This window comes from Oxyura jamaicensis, chromosome 2 (assembly GCF_011077185.1).
Source record: "Oxyura jamaicensis isolate SHBP4307 breed ruddy duck chromosome 2, BPBGC_Ojam_1.0, whole genome shotgun sequence".
In the NCBI taxonomy this organism is placed as follows: Eukaryota; Metazoa; Chordata; class Aves; order Anseriformes; family Anatidae; genus Oxyura; species Oxyura jamaicensis.
Genome location: NC_048894.1, coordinates 123,366,646 through 123,382,129, shown reverse-complemented (window position 1 = coordinate 123,382,129; position 15,484 = coordinate 123,366,646). Strand labels below are relative to the sequence as shown.

The window sequence follows — 15,484 nt, the reverse complement described above, 5'->3', positions numbered from 1 at the left end:
GCAACCAAATTAAATACAATCTTTAAACTATGGTGTAACAAGAAACCATTCCCAGCTAGGATGGCAGGAGTGCACAGAACTGCTCAGGGCACACGCTAAGTCTTAGTGCCACCTGAAATCGTGACAGAACCTGACTGCTGAAAAAGACCATATGGAATTATGCAAAGCCAATAGATAAATAGCACTGGATATAGTTCTGTGGCTGTATTGTATTACTGATCTGTCATATATATTTTTATCACAATTTTTATCCCACAAGGAGATGTTGATGGGCTTGAAATCCAGGTCAATTTTTTCTCCCTCATAGAAGAGATTATTTCTGTATATTTACATGTATAGATATTCCCATACAGTTCACTAGAACGATATTAAATTACCCAAAGAGCAACTAAAGCAATATTAACAAACTGAAAGGCTATGATTTATTTATTCAGATTTTTAAATTCTGGAATTGCTTGGTACATCCTTTCTTATGAAATATATCAAGTGCAACCTACAGACTAGAGTACTGTTCTATATTCATTTCATATTCTACTGAAGGATGTTTATTCCATTCACGAATAACTTAATCACTGGAATATTTTTAAAAGCATAAAAATAAAATCACTACTTTTTCAAAACTCATAACAAATTGCCTCTGCTGAAAATAAATGTTGCTAATGGTCACAGCTCTATTTTAAACAAACAAAACAAAACAGAACAGCAAAATAATCACAGCTTACTTGAAAAGTTCTCAAATCATTGTATTATCACCTACTATCATACATTTTCTTAATTGATATACAAATCATACACCTGCAAGTAAGTCAATAAAAGAAGGAATATAATTTATAATATTTAATACCTCAGCATTTGATCCTTTCTCCACCACTTTAATAATTGGCACCTTATTTCTATCTTCTAAACCAAAACCATAGGTGCCTTCATTAGATTTAATCTGAAAAATAGAATTGTTCAAAATTGTTCAAAAGACTGTGCAGAAAGGCATTTAGTAAATATAGCTCCATTAAAAAAACAATACACAGTGCCAATTTACTGTCACTACAACCAATTTGGTTTTTACTCATCAAAACATATTGGTTTAACTCACCAATAATGACTTAGCTATGACATTTTCCACTACTTTCAAATCATGCTTCATCAGTCTGTGCTTCATATTTGACCCTTCCATTTCTTCATCCGCATAAAAACGGAACAACAGTGGTTCATCTTTAAATTCACTTTTCTCTAACACTGTATGACACAGAAACACAAACATTAATCCTGTTCTTCTATTGAATTCTTGAATAGCAAGTTTTTAATGAACCATAAAATACTGAACATGTACAAATTAAATGCTAGCAAACTACTTTGTGTGTGAAGCTAGGGAAATCTTAATTTTTAACATAAACAACTGTCTTTTTTCTGGATCCATTATAGGTAGGTATCACTAAGTTTATTTTCAGCTACAGTATTTAGATTTCACCAAGGTTAGGAAGACTAGCTTAGCCTGAAATGTGCTTGGCATTAGTGAAAATGCCAAGCACAAGGTTTCTTCCTAAAATTGATTTAAGAATATGATTTTGAAAAGTTCTGTTGGACAGCTGCTGGAAATGCTCACCACCAAGTTCTGGCACTCTTCAAGTGCATGAACGAAGTATGACACATTCAGTATTAGAAATGGGTTTGCTGGGGATGTGGAAGCAACTAGAACAGCAGACAGATCCAGTTTGTATGTTCAAAAATCAAAGGCAAAAGTGAACACTGTCTGAGAAGAAGTTAATTCTTCCTCCTTATCTAAACAAGCTGTGAGAAAATAATTTCTTCTTTATTTCAGTAAATGACCTACTGCTTCAATCGTTTCATTGAAATCTTCCCTCTGATGGTATTAAATACAACTGTGTTCTCATCATTTTTGGTACTTCACATATCTCTGCTGTCCTCTCCCTTCTTTGTTTTCTGCTGTCTTTATTATTTTCTCATTTTTCTAGTCCATTTTCTCTGGCTGTTACCACTTCACATATTTAAAGTCATGCTTGATTCATTCCTCCAAAAATGATTCCTTTTTTTCCTACATATTTCCTCAAGGTCTACCTTCAGTCTCACCTGTGCAAGCATGTATTTATTACCTGCTTAAGAATTTTCTTTTAATGTGGCTCACCAAAATTCCACCCCTAAATCCTTCAAAAGATGAAACCCTCAGTATACACTTTAAAATTGACTGAAAATATTTTTCAGAGTATACAATAGATATTTTTCTTCTTCTTTTTCAAGATTGTAGCATAGGTTTCTCCAATGATATAATGAACCAATTTCCTATACCTTCTGTAATATCTTTAACAGTGCCTGTATTTCCTTCCTACTATGTAGATGGCATTAAACAGAAGATATGTATACCTTGTATATAACGTATTTACTTACCATGGTGCATAAACCCATTATCACAAAGAGCTACACCGAAGATCATAGCTTCCTCTCTGGTCCGGCAATCCCCCTGTTAAACCATAGCATATTTTCTTTATATGTTAATATGTAAGTAAAATGGATTCTGTTCACAATGGTGTAACCTCACAGGGCAAGTATAAAAGTATTGAGATTTTTCACTTCTGTTTTATAAAGCTAGTACATGTTGACTGAATGAACAAGTTACCCTGTTCTTGTTCCTGGTTTGGTTAAAATAAAACCGAATTATAACAGCAAATTGTTACTGACTTTTATCCTTCTAGTTAGTAATTTAGAGTTTTCAGAGCCTATCCATTTCATTTTAAGCCTTGAACAATATTACATGCTGAATTACAAAGCTAAGTCTCATTAAAACATTTAAAGTTCAATTGCAAATAAGGAAGATAAGCACAAAAGGGATGAATAGTATGGCTGTTAACAGTTGATTTCTGTTACTTTACTGGTTTAAGAGGATTACACACAAATATGCATGCACGCGCATACACACACACACACAGTGTTCTTACACAAAGTGGATGTTATTCCACTTAATATCACTACCTCACTAATATCACTACCTTTCAAATAATAATTTAAATGCAATATTTAGAAAAGTACATAAATCCAAAGGTATACACTTGCCTGTGCAATCAACCAGTCTATGAGTTTGTTAGCCATGACTACAGATTTGTAGGTTCTCAGGTGATAATCTTTATCCCTGTCCAAAACAAAAATATATATGTATATATATATATAAAGCAAAATGTCAAAAGAGCCTAAATTAAAAATAAACAAAAAAAAAAAAACAAACAAAACAACAACAACAACAAAAACTTATTTTCTATACAAGTTAGTACAAGCATGAATTGAGCATTTTGTAATGGTTCAGAAATTGCCTCTGGAGTAAAGCCAAGTCAAACCTTCCAGTGTAGATTGAAAGGCGAAGGCTGACCGTATCTTACTTTGTCACTGCAACATAAAGACAGTTGTCTTCTTGCAGCTGAGATTCTACAAATGAGTAATGGATTACTCTCAGTAAGTACTGAGTTAGTAAAGAAGAGAGTATATTAATATCTACAGTAAGCATATAAGCACATCTATCAGGACCTAGAAGGCTCTAAAAGTCTGGGAAAAAAAGATAATCTTGGACTGAGTTTGCACTCATTTTATGATGCAGTTACACTTTTTGTCTTTATAGCCCTTCAATCTTTTTTGATTTCTCCCCCAAGACCAATCTTAGAAAGGTGGGTTAGGTTCCTACATTCAAACAGTATCTTCAGAATGTAACTTCTCTTGAATGAGTCTATCAAGATTCCCAACTAGACTCACCTAATTACTGGGGTGAAGAGACTGTGAAGGCGACAGTACAGTCGTACACCCTGTAAAAGAGAAAGATGAGGTTACTTATGTGGATTATAATGTTGTTACACATTCCCACCCCAGAGAACATGAGAGGAATGGACACAGTAAAAAAGCTAGATGTTTCACTTAGCTAGCAAAACAACTATTCAAATTTCTTTATGTGCCAAAACTTACTATTTCCAGGTAACCATATTGACAAAAAAAATCATGAGACATAAACCATTTCTAACCAATCTTAACTGATACACATGCAAAAAGGATCAGCTTTAAGGTAGAATTAAAAATAATTATTATTATTATAAATAAAAAAATAATAATAAATAATAAGTATTTTGAAAAAAAAAAAAGTACCCCAAACTTGAAAGATAAAGTAATGTTTCCATGCATTAAGGTTTTCCGAATCAATGATTGGTGCTCTACACACAAAGCAAGCAATTAAAGTAAAAAAAAAATAAAAATAAATATTACACGCATAAGTACTTTTTTTTTGTATCCAAGATACTGCAGTTCTCTATGTCAAAATCATGAGATGAGTTTAAAGGCAATATTGTTCAATAGGAGTGTTACACCTAGAAGTATAGATGGATACTACCATCCATGTTTAAATATCTATGTGACTCTTGATGTACTGCCTTGTTAAGTCACTAATACAAGACACTCTGATTTTGTAGATTTTTTTAAAAATCTGTATGTAAGTTCAAATTTATTAAAATGGATTGAAAAATGCAATGGATTGAAATGCCAGCTTCAGAATTACCCAGAAACACAGGCAATGCATCCCACATATGAAATCATTAAGTAATTAAAATACATTTTTTAATTCCATATTTAAAATATGTAACAACAAGCCAAGATCTTCCCTTACTAATGGAAAATTAAATTTGAGTCACATAAATATAGAGGCAGGCAAGCATGAGGGAGTATTACGTGTTCTAGCACAATATTTTACTTTATTTCTCAAGCAGGATCTCCATTTTTGGTGCATTCTTCCTAATAATAGCAACTGCTCCATTATGTACCTTAGAAATCACTTCCTGCATCTCGTTTCTTGGATAGTATGTTCCATCATCATATCGGAATCTGTACAGCATGTGTTCAGGTTTGAATTGATGCTTATCTGTAACTAAATTAAAAAATAAAAGAAAAGAAAAAAAAAAGAAAAAAAAAAAAGAAAACACAAGTATAGCCAGGTCACTTTCTACAGAAATAGACAAAAAATAACTGCAAAGTCATTCCTTCAAATAACAGTCCATTACATGATAAATTTCAGACAGGGAGGGTAGAAAGCATGATTAAATCATCTGCCCTAAGTTCCTTTATGTCACTGGTGATAATATTTCTCACAACATATGAGTAGCCCACAGAAAACCAACAAATTTTAAGTAATGGGGCAAAGAATAAGAATGACAAACAGCCTGGAACAGCCTAGAGCATTCTGGTGTGTTCTTATCCTCAGTGTGTTTCCAACGTTTATCAATCAAATAGCCAAAAAGACAGCTTCTTTTGCAATTACCAATGTATTGTTCCACATTATTCCGTCTTAATTCTTGCTAAGGCCAATCTCAGATGAGTCAATAAAGAACCCCCCATAACACATCTTAACAGTCCTGCACTTGAGAGCAAAGAAGGCCTGTCTTCCTCTATATATAGCCAGCTGAAGGTCTTCAGTGCAAGAGACTTGCAATCATCATGAGGCTGTTAAGTCAATATACACGATCCATGTCACCAAAGGTCCATGAAAAAGGATCTTAGCAGGTGGATTTCCATTCAGCAGTTTCAAAAGATTTCAACAACCAACCTCACAACTTCAAATATTTCATCAGAAGTCACATCATATGATACAAAACTTCTCCTGGAAACAGGACTACAGTAAGGCCTTCTGAAAAATAGCTGATTCAATTGATGGCTGAGGACAGCAGGAAGCACTGGCACCATCCTGGGATGGTGTATTTATTATTGCTTTGCTTGAAAACATAAGCTTTAATTTGAAAGGAAATTTGCATGGCATCTACTATTAAAGGAGGCTATCATAAGTCGAGTCTTATGAGGAGCAGCTGAGGGAACTGGGATGGTTTAGCCTGGAGAAGAGGAGGCTCAGGGGAGACCTTATTGCTCTCTACAACTACCTGAAAGGAAGGTATGGGGAGCTGGGGGTTGGACTCTTCTCGCATATAACTAGTGATAGGACAAAAGGGAATGGCCTCAAGTTGTGCCAGGGGAGGTTCAGGCTGGGTATTAGGAAAAAATTCCTTCTCAGAAAGAGTGGTTAGGCATCGGAACAGGTTGCCCAGGGAAGTCACCATCCCTGGAGGTGTTTAAGAAAAGGGTAGATGTGGGGATATGGTTTAGTGGGTAATATTGGTGGTAGGTAGACAGTTGGACTAGATGACCTTAGAGATCTTTTCCAACCCTAATGATTCTATGATTCTTTAATGTCTTTGTTCATCAGAGTAACAAGCCTGATAGTGTTAGGTAATTCTTCATTCCCTCCTATACCAAGGAAGGGATATATCTATTCCTATACCTACAATATCAATCCATTATTCTCTTCAAAAATGTAGTTGAGCACCACAAACTTTGCGTAGTAAGGTGTCTTTTCTAATCACTGCATCATTTTTCACACACTGTCAGTCTCTTCAGTATATCCACCAATTATCTGACACATGGACATAAAATCAGGACATTATATATACAGTGTTTTCACCAGTGTCATGCAAAAGAAAATAACTTCTCTACCTGCACTTGATATATCTACTGATTGTAAAGCCCAGGACATTACTCTGATTGCCTTGAACTCATGGTATGTGCTGAGGTGATTATCCACAATGACCCCTTAGCTCTTTTACATATCATTAGCTCCCAGTACATCAGATACAGACTACAAAATTCTCATATATAATGCCTAGCATAAGTATTGAAATTGATTTTACTGGACTGTGACCATTTAACTCAGGAATAAAAGATACCTTCTAGTTCTGTAATTAAAAATAATTTGTTACTGTTGGAGAAAAGATATATTCCAGTAGAGCAATGTACATTAAGTACATTAAGAGTTTTTAAAAATAGCAACTATTGAAGATTAAAAAAAAAAAAAAAAAAAAACACTGCCAGGATCATATTGCTTAAGGTCAAACTGTTCCTTACTGTTACAGAGATGCACAGGGAAGGAATCATGACTTCAAAGCACCTTTCCATTCTTGCATGTCCATGAAGAACAGAACAGGCTCTGCACTCTGAAGAACATTACTTTGTAGTGTTTGTAGTCATTTGTAGTGTTCTTTGTAGCCCCTATTTACACACAGTACTCCAAAACCTGTGGGAGCAGGCCCACAGACTTGGCACATCCTGCACTCTGGAAAGCAAGGAAACCAAACAAGGATGCTCCTGACTCAACTGCATTGTGTTACCTACTAAATATATCGAGGGAAGCTGTAAATCACTATTCATTGGGCACAAGGTGGGGTGGGTTGTTCTAGTGTTCCATGATACAGATGTGATTTGGCTCAAGAGGAAGGGTAGATCATCTATCAGCTACTAGTATCAGCTAGTATGAGCAGTACATTTGCAAGTCCATAGTTTCAAACACTTAAATATGATAAAATGCTCATTACTACTAAAATAAGGAACGCCAAGTTGTTTTGTGTTTGTTTTGTTTGTAGATGGTTTACCAACCATCTAACTGTACTTTGTTTGGAGATAAATATTTTATATGGCACGTACTAAGAAAAGGGAACTGATCAGGTTAAAACTGGTCTTTACTTTTACTTTTCTGCCATGGTAATTTTTACTCAGATCGGTACACCAATCCAGGAAACTGCGCAAACATATAAATACCTATTTATTTAAAATCATCTGATATTTAAAATAAACAGATATTCACCTGATTTTTGTAACTACAAAGTTCCTTATTGCCTTGAGAGGAAGCTTCCAACTCTAACCGTCATCAGCAATTGACCAGACAAAGTATCTCAGTACATTGGCTGATCAATTGTAAGTTGTTGCAGATATAAGAGAATGCCACCATTTTTTTTTACAATAGCAACATATAAACTGTTTTTTTCCTTTTGCAAAACTGGAAAAAGAAAAAAACAAGGAAACAAAAAAAAAGGAAAGAAAAAAACTTTCAAGAGTTCACACACCAGGAAGTAAAACAATGTCCATCACAGTGTGGGTCTGGCGTGGCTAGAATGAAGCATATGCTAGAATATGTTAAATCTAACAAAGCCCCCTACAGCATATGCAATGTGAGTAACAGCCAAACTTTCTTTCTCCCTTGCTCCCTCTATGAAAACAGATGGTTCATTCAACTTTATTTTAAGAGTTCTATTTTCACTGAACCACAGCTGGATCCACTATTCAAAGTAGCATGTCTGGCTCAAATTTCTATGCTCTAATATAATTACCCTTTTATCTCATGAAATTACACAATATTCATTTAACTCTGTATTGAGAAAGTTTATCAGTGTATTTGGGATGTAAATTACAAGATCAGGAGAAAAATCTTTGGCAACAGAATCATTCCATTGAAAACAATTCTGTGTGTGTAGTAAACATAATAGCATCTGACATTTGAATGATGGTTGAAGAAAACTCTGACATTAAAGCATTAAAGACTACATGACTACTGATGAATAACTTTAATGTTTTTCCTCCTACTCTGTGTATGTTCAAAATGCACACAGCCAAGTGGCACTCTGTTACTCCCACCTTCTTTCCAGCCAAGGACACTGAAAACACGGTGGCAAAGAACTTACAAAGTAAGTATTAAATTAATTACTGGTTGAAGTATTTATCTGTTAAAATGTAAATTATCAATGATTCCATCTAAATTTTCACCCTGGATCTGGTGTAAACAGCACCTAACTTCACAACATTTTCACTAACTGTTTTTAAAGTTACTGAACATAATTTAAGTCAAACATGACTTCCAAAGTGGAAACTTCTTCAGTTTGCTTATATGGTCCTGCTGGATTATAACTTCTAAAAGGAACGGAGACAAGAACCTGTTGTGGTAAGAAGGTTTGAAATGAAAAATGCTGCCAATTCAAATTACTTCAAGAAATCAAACAATTTTGGCTCAAAAACTAAACCATTTCAGTGACGCTTCTCTCCAGAATAAGCTTTGCATAGACAGTTGACTGAAAATTTAAGCATAAAAATTTGAATTTTAGCAACTCTACAAACCAGGGATAAACAGGGCCTGAAAATTCAAATGTTTAAACTTCTGTGTTCTGGGTTGGTTTTACCTGCTAAACTTGTAATTCCTAACAGAGGATCAGGCATATTTATCAGCAGCCAGCTGTAAAGTTTTTCGCTAACTACAATTCTTATTCAAACATGTGTCCCTAAAAGGCCTAGGTTAAATAAAAGGCTTAAATCCTTAAAAAAATCTGCCCTCCTTTCTTCGCCTCAAATACATTTTTAGTCATGACAGATTAGCAATGTTTCTGTAGGTCCCTGTTTGCAATGTTGTGATCCCAACAGCACAGATCTAATCTAGTTATATCAATGGAGGTTATCCAGTATCTTCTAGGCTTGGGCAAGGGCCCCATAAGGTCCCTGTAAGAATATAATGCAGATTCAACAAGCTGCCTTGCATTAATGAGACCATCATTCTATCAAACAAAATTAAGTCCACTCTAATTACAACAATTACCTTGAAAACAAGTAAGTTAAAACTAATTATATTTACCATGATGGATAATGCCATTCTCTAATAAAGCTTGGCCAAGATGAACGCCTTCTTCGGATTTGTGTATCTCTCCAATTTCCAATAACCAGGACACAAATTCACTGAATTAAAACAGATACAGAAAAAGAAAAATTGAAATGTCATGCCACTACATCTACTACATTTTCTTCTTAGTAGCAAGCCTAGCAGGGTTCCTTACTTAGTAAGTGCTTCTTAAGCCAAATGACCTTTAGAATTTCATATCATCTTTAAAAAAAATAACCTCCACTTTTTATTATTTAGATATAATACATAGAGGTTTCCCTTGACATGTCTTTTCTATTCAGAAGTTTTATCTAGGCACATGATGAATATTCCTTTGTTTTCCATGATTTTCTAAAGTAGAATAGACAAATTTGACCAGACTGTCAAATATAAGAAAATTCCAGGCACACCTACTGCACCTACACAGGGCAGATATGCTCTGAAGGCAGACCGTAATTGCAGCATGATAGAACAGTAGCCCTATTATTTCTGAGACATCCTGAGCACATAAACAAAGCATACAGCGCACATCCAAGAAATACCAAGTTTATTTCACAGTAAATCTGATGCAGTTCAGAGACATCAATTTTATGGTACATAAAATATTTGCATGTCTGTTACAAATCAAAATAGCAGTGTAGTGAGGCAGTGCAACATCCACATTAATTGGTTTCAACTGTTGACCCAGAGACAAGCAAAAGCATTCTTTGGAAGGATCCACTTCAAAGATAGCACTGAAAAGCAAACTTCTGACAGTCGGTTTAAATGTTTTACAGAACTCCATACCATGAGTGTATTCTTTACCTCCTTCCAACAGCCCCTCTGAGGAGATGATTCAACAACAATTTACTAATTAATCTTAATCCTCGTATCAACTATCACCATCTACATGACTTTGGACAGTACATGAATATCTCTTATTTCATTTCCTCTTTTGAACACAGCAGTGAGGATATTCATCACAATGTGCTTGTGTAAAACAGTCACTGTACTATAGGAAAATACTCCATGCTAAGCTGCCTTACAGTCAGATGAAATAAGGGATAAATATTCTGCCCCCAAAACTGCTTTTCTGTAACATATGTAATATTAGGGTACCTATTGCTTTCTCCTCATGCATGCAGTCTCCTTAAGCCACAGGTATGTGGCTTTTAAAACATTCTAAAAATCCTCCTCATAATTTTAAAAATTCCTCCTCACATTTTAAAAATCCTCCTCATAATAGGGTTTAATTTTTAAACATATAAGCTGCCTTTCGTAACTCCATACCTGATATTCACACAAGAGGAGAAAGGAAACAGTTTTAGAGACAGATTTTTAAAATGGATTAAAGCAAATTTGGCACTCTAAAATACATCAAAACAGTTGGGAATTATTTATCTCAACTACTTTATTTGCTGCCTTTTCTATGTTCAATATGCCTTTGCAGACTTGGCCCTTTAAAAAGCTAGTTTGGGATTTGAGTACATAACCATAAATCTCAGGCAGACCAATTTACATTTTGGCTAAATTCTGGGAGGCAAATAATCCTAACAGACATTACACGTAAAGTGTGGTTTTCATAAGATCCCAAAGAAGATATAAAATGTGTTTTAGCTGCTTAAAAATCATGCTATAAAATGCATGTAATACCTTCCAAGAAAGCACTTGGGGAAAGTGGTTAATTTCCTCTTCCTGTCTTTGATGAGATTCCCTTGTTTGCACATCATTTTGTATAGCCTTTCTCCTTGCTCAGAGATCATCACCCAAGTGTCTTGTTCCATGCCCAATTTTAAACCTGTCAAAAGTACAATAAATTTCATGAAGTGATACTGTCATTATAGTTCAAAATCTTCACCAAAATGGACAGGTAATGCTAATATTCTACATATAAAAAAGTAAAAGGAGATTTTTCCATTATTTTGCTCAGAATCGAGAACTATGAACATCTAACCTTCATAAGGCATAATCAAACGATATCTATAAATTCCTCACAGTGAAGTCAAGTCGTTACTGAAAATGTACACCTATACCAACATCACCATTGATACTGCAGTAATAAATACTAATGCTGGGATTTTCAATTACTTCAGTATATGAACATTCAGAAAGGAGGAGTCTTGTCTTCACAAATTTAAAAGAAAAGGTCCATATTTTCACTCTTATCACCTGATGATAAAAGTGTTTTTCACAAACATTTTTCAGTTTTTCAATTTACTGTAACTAATTATGTGTTACATATTTTTTAGTTTCATAGAAGACTGATTTAGGCCTTTTCCACAAAATCCCATGCACAACTTGATTTTTATTTGTTTTGGAACTTTCTCAACAACCAAAAGCTATTGAGAGGGTTGGTTCAACATTTTTTCTTATTTTTTCCTGTTTCTCTTCTCAAGAAAATCATTACATTTTCTGAATAACAGATGATCAAAACCAGTTCTTGTTGAATTATGTATCATACTGGCCACTCACAGAAGCTTGTTCTCCCAGGGAACACCACAGACTTTCATAAGCCATGTATTTTCTCTATAAACCATCTTAATTCAGGATAGAACCACACATTTCAGGAATGTCTTATATACATGTTCTCAGCTTCTCTCTCTAGATTTGCACATTTCTAAAATTTTAACTGTAGTAGTAGTCTGCCATTTCTATAATTCTGAGAAATTAGCCAGAAAAAAAATGTAACATGGCAGAAGAAAAAGATAACAAAGGTATTGGTCACAGATACAGAAGTGTCTTTCATTACCCAGGAACTGGTTAGTGGTAATGCCACACAAACATAAAACCTGACTTATTCCCAGGAAAAGAAAATCTAGCCAGTATACTTCTTTTGGAGCTTATAGGACATTGATATTTTTATTTGTACTGACTGTTTGCATCAGCATCACAGCACCATCAGCCTTGAAAATGTTCACCAATTAAATACATTTCTAACCTTCTGAATGCCTCAGATGGTTACATGAAATCCCCTAGACTGAAAGAAATACTTCCTAGCAAAAAGTTTCCAATTTGGCTTGATAACCACTGAAATTTCTGTTAAAGTATTTCACCTGGGGCATCCTCTCCCTTCTGTTCAGCTTCTGCTTTATGGACTCCAAATAACAGCATAGATTGAGCTTCCCTAGGTAGGTTGAATCTCCAAATATCCCAGTACGAATGGTCCAGAAAGCCCTAGCTACATGGCATACTCAAGCTGCATTTCCATGATCCACATTCTTTATTTATCTAGTCTGGTGATCACTGCTATCCATGGTTCTGCATGAGATGTAGGGTCCACAGCACCGCTGTGAAGGAATGCGTGGGCAAGTCCTACCACACCGTGCAGTAAGGGGGCAGTCACTCAAACAAGACTCACTCACAGCCCTGGAGATTTGGCAAGTGTGTACCTTTGATTTAGCTGGTGTCTCACTTGAAAAGGAGACAAAACACTGTTCTCGCATGTGCAGTCACTTAGACTTCAGTGTAGTTGTCTATAAATGCACGCATGAACAGGCTCCACATCTTATTAAGTAAATAGACAATTTAAGCATTTTTATGTTCACAGTGAATAGGAAATTGTTTATAGCTACATTTAGATACAATATTTGAATTCTAAAAAGGTTATCTGTTTGGTTCCTGAGTAATTTGGCAACTTGCCTGTAATTAAGTTGATGTATCCTGCTTTGTTTATAACGATGTTTTGAAAAAAATCACTGTACTGGAGGAGATGGATAAAATTATAAGTTGATGCAGTAATGGAGATATTAAAGAAATATTTTTTAAGATCCTGTGTTGCAAACTGAGTCTAAGTGTGTACCAAATCTTCTGTTCTATCCTGTTCCTGTTTCTTTCATGGTTGTCTCCTCAGTGGCAAATCCCTTGTGACCGCCAAGAGCTAAAAAATTCCCTAAATTATAAGATGCAAAATCCTAGGATATTGCTTGCCTATGAGAAGATACCTCAGACCTCAGGCTTGGTAAGGTTTAGGTCAGAGACAATTCTGCTACCAGTAGAGTGTGAAATAGTAAGAATACAGCAACATCAAAGACTCCTATTTACTCTTGGTACCTTCAGGTAAGAAATACAAAGTGTCTAAGGAAATCAAAAAACTTAAACAAAGAGAAGTGGGATTTGTTAAAAATCTATTTAGTCAGACTCAGACAAGGCCCTAAACAGAAGCAGAGAAATCTGTTTGTTGTTGTTGTTGTGTTTGACATCATCTCTAGCACATTGTTTTTCATTTTTTATTCTAAAATGTTGGGCTTTTAGACCTCTAAGATATCATTTTAGCTTTTCCACTATTAATTCTTGATGGCACTCTTAATAAGTCAGGGCTCAGACATTCTGGTTGAAACTCTGGTCCTACAGCAGATGCTATACAAACAACCAGTATTCAACTTTAAAAGACCAAATAAAGTATTGTTATCCTCCATTTACAACAGAGGCATGATACGATGGCTACTGAAACAGGACACAGGAAATCTACACAAACCAGGAACAGAAACCCAGATCTGACTACAAGGTCATATTTTCTTTCAATACTGAGGCTCCATACATCCTTACTGATTAGGATATTTTAGCTTGCAAATGAAATTAGCTCCAGAAGATGATGATGCGTCATCTATTTTGTGCTGGGTTCACCTTCAATACACAAGGTTATTTGTGGTCACATTAGAGATCAGGATTATATTTCAGCCAAGTATTCTTCCTTGAATTCAGTGATTCAAAATACCGTTCTTTGCAATGGTGATTTGTTACTTTCTTGAATAGGGAAGAATGGATCAAAGATGGGGTTGTGGGTGTATTCTGTATCATTTCATGTTGATTCATCTGCATGAAGAAACTTAGAAAATCTGTTTATTTCAGTGCTTCAATTTTCCATTCACAAAACGTATACAGACCCCAAAAGGCATTTAGGATAGACCCTCATATACCACAAACCACAACATTTCACAGGCCTCAATAAAATTGTGATAATATTTTCTGGTTGAGGATAAGCTGCAAAATCGTAGATGAAATCATCTTCCCATTTACAAAATGACACTCACTACCAACACACATAATTCAAGTCATTATGTCCTTCCCAGTACTAGTTTGATTTATTTTTTTCCAAGCTGTTATCCATAAACCTTCAGCTGAACCTGATACCACAAGTTTGCCTAGCAGCTGTTTTGCTTTATATCTCAACATAAAAATACAGCATGGCTTTCTGGCACAGCAACACAAGGAAGTTTATTAACCTACCTTTTCGTCTCTCTCGCTCTTTCAAAATAGCTTCCAGCCATTCTTGCTTCTCTTCAGGTGTTTTTGCCATGCACACAAACCATTTGTTCTTTGCTGTGTTGTGGATCTTCCAGCCATTAATGACAGTGTGGCCACTGCTGTGATAGTCAGCTGGGAATAGATAAATTGGTTTAAAGAACTAAAACTCTTAAAAAAGAAATAGGTAGTATATTTTTTTAAGAACTCCTTCTACTATTATGCATAAAACTCATGAAATACAGAATAAAACAGAAAGAAAAACAGAACAAATATAAAGAATGCAAAATTATCTGTGCTGATTGTGAACTGTTATAACTTAATGAGCTGTATTTTTTACTTCTAGTAAACTTAATGTGTTTTTTATAATGTGAAAGAGAATTGCCTGGCATATGGGAGCCATCCACCCTGAAGGTATTCATAAGATGTGTAGATGTGCTGCTTAGTGACATGGTTTAGTGATAGACTCAGCAGTTCTAGGTTCATGGTTGAACCTGATGATCTTAGAGGTCTTTTCCAACCTAAGTGATTCTATGGAAGAAGGTATAAATTCAGTACTAAAACAAGCTGAGTCCTCCTAAAAGAACAGATCACTGTATTTAGAGCACTTTTGTTTGTGCTAAATAAAGAATTCCATAAAAAACAGCATTGTGGTTTTTGTACAAAAAATTATTCAGAGCTGCTCTGCTGATTGAATGATTTACTACTAAGTTTATAAATGGACTAAATATACAGTTGGGGAAATGCAATTTTGGTTTGAAGAGT

General features: G+C 35.0%; 1 protein-coding gene across 3 annotated transcripts in view; it reads right to left on the bottom strand.

Annotated features, from left to right (window-relative positions):
* The window catches only part of PREX2 (phosphatidylinositol-3,4,5-trisphosphate dependent Rac exchange factor 2), a 176,231-nt gene that overhangs the window by 90,948 nt on the left and 69,799 nt on the right, over nt 1-15,484 (bottom strand). For all 3 annotated transcript variants that reach the window (XM_035317544.1, XM_035317543.1, XM_035317545.1), the window contains 9 exons: nt 14,705-14,854; nt 11,132-11,276; nt 9,476-9,576; nt 4,803-4,906; nt 3,751-3,800; nt 3,064-3,139; nt 2,401-2,473; nt 1,091-1,233; nt 845-937 (listed from right to left, as the gene is read on the bottom strand). In XM_035317544.1, the coding sequence (XP_035173435.1) occupies nt 845-937; nt 1,091-1,233; nt 2,401-2,473; nt 3,064-3,139; nt 3,751-3,800; nt 4,803-4,906; nt 9,476-9,576; nt 11,132-11,276; nt 14,705-14,854 (935 nt within the window). The remainder of the gene's footprint in view (nt 1-844; nt 938-1,090; nt 1,234-2,400; nt 2,474-3,063; nt 3,140-3,750; nt 3,801-4,802; nt 4,907-9,475; nt 9,577-11,131; nt 11,277-14,704; nt 14,855-15,484) is intronic.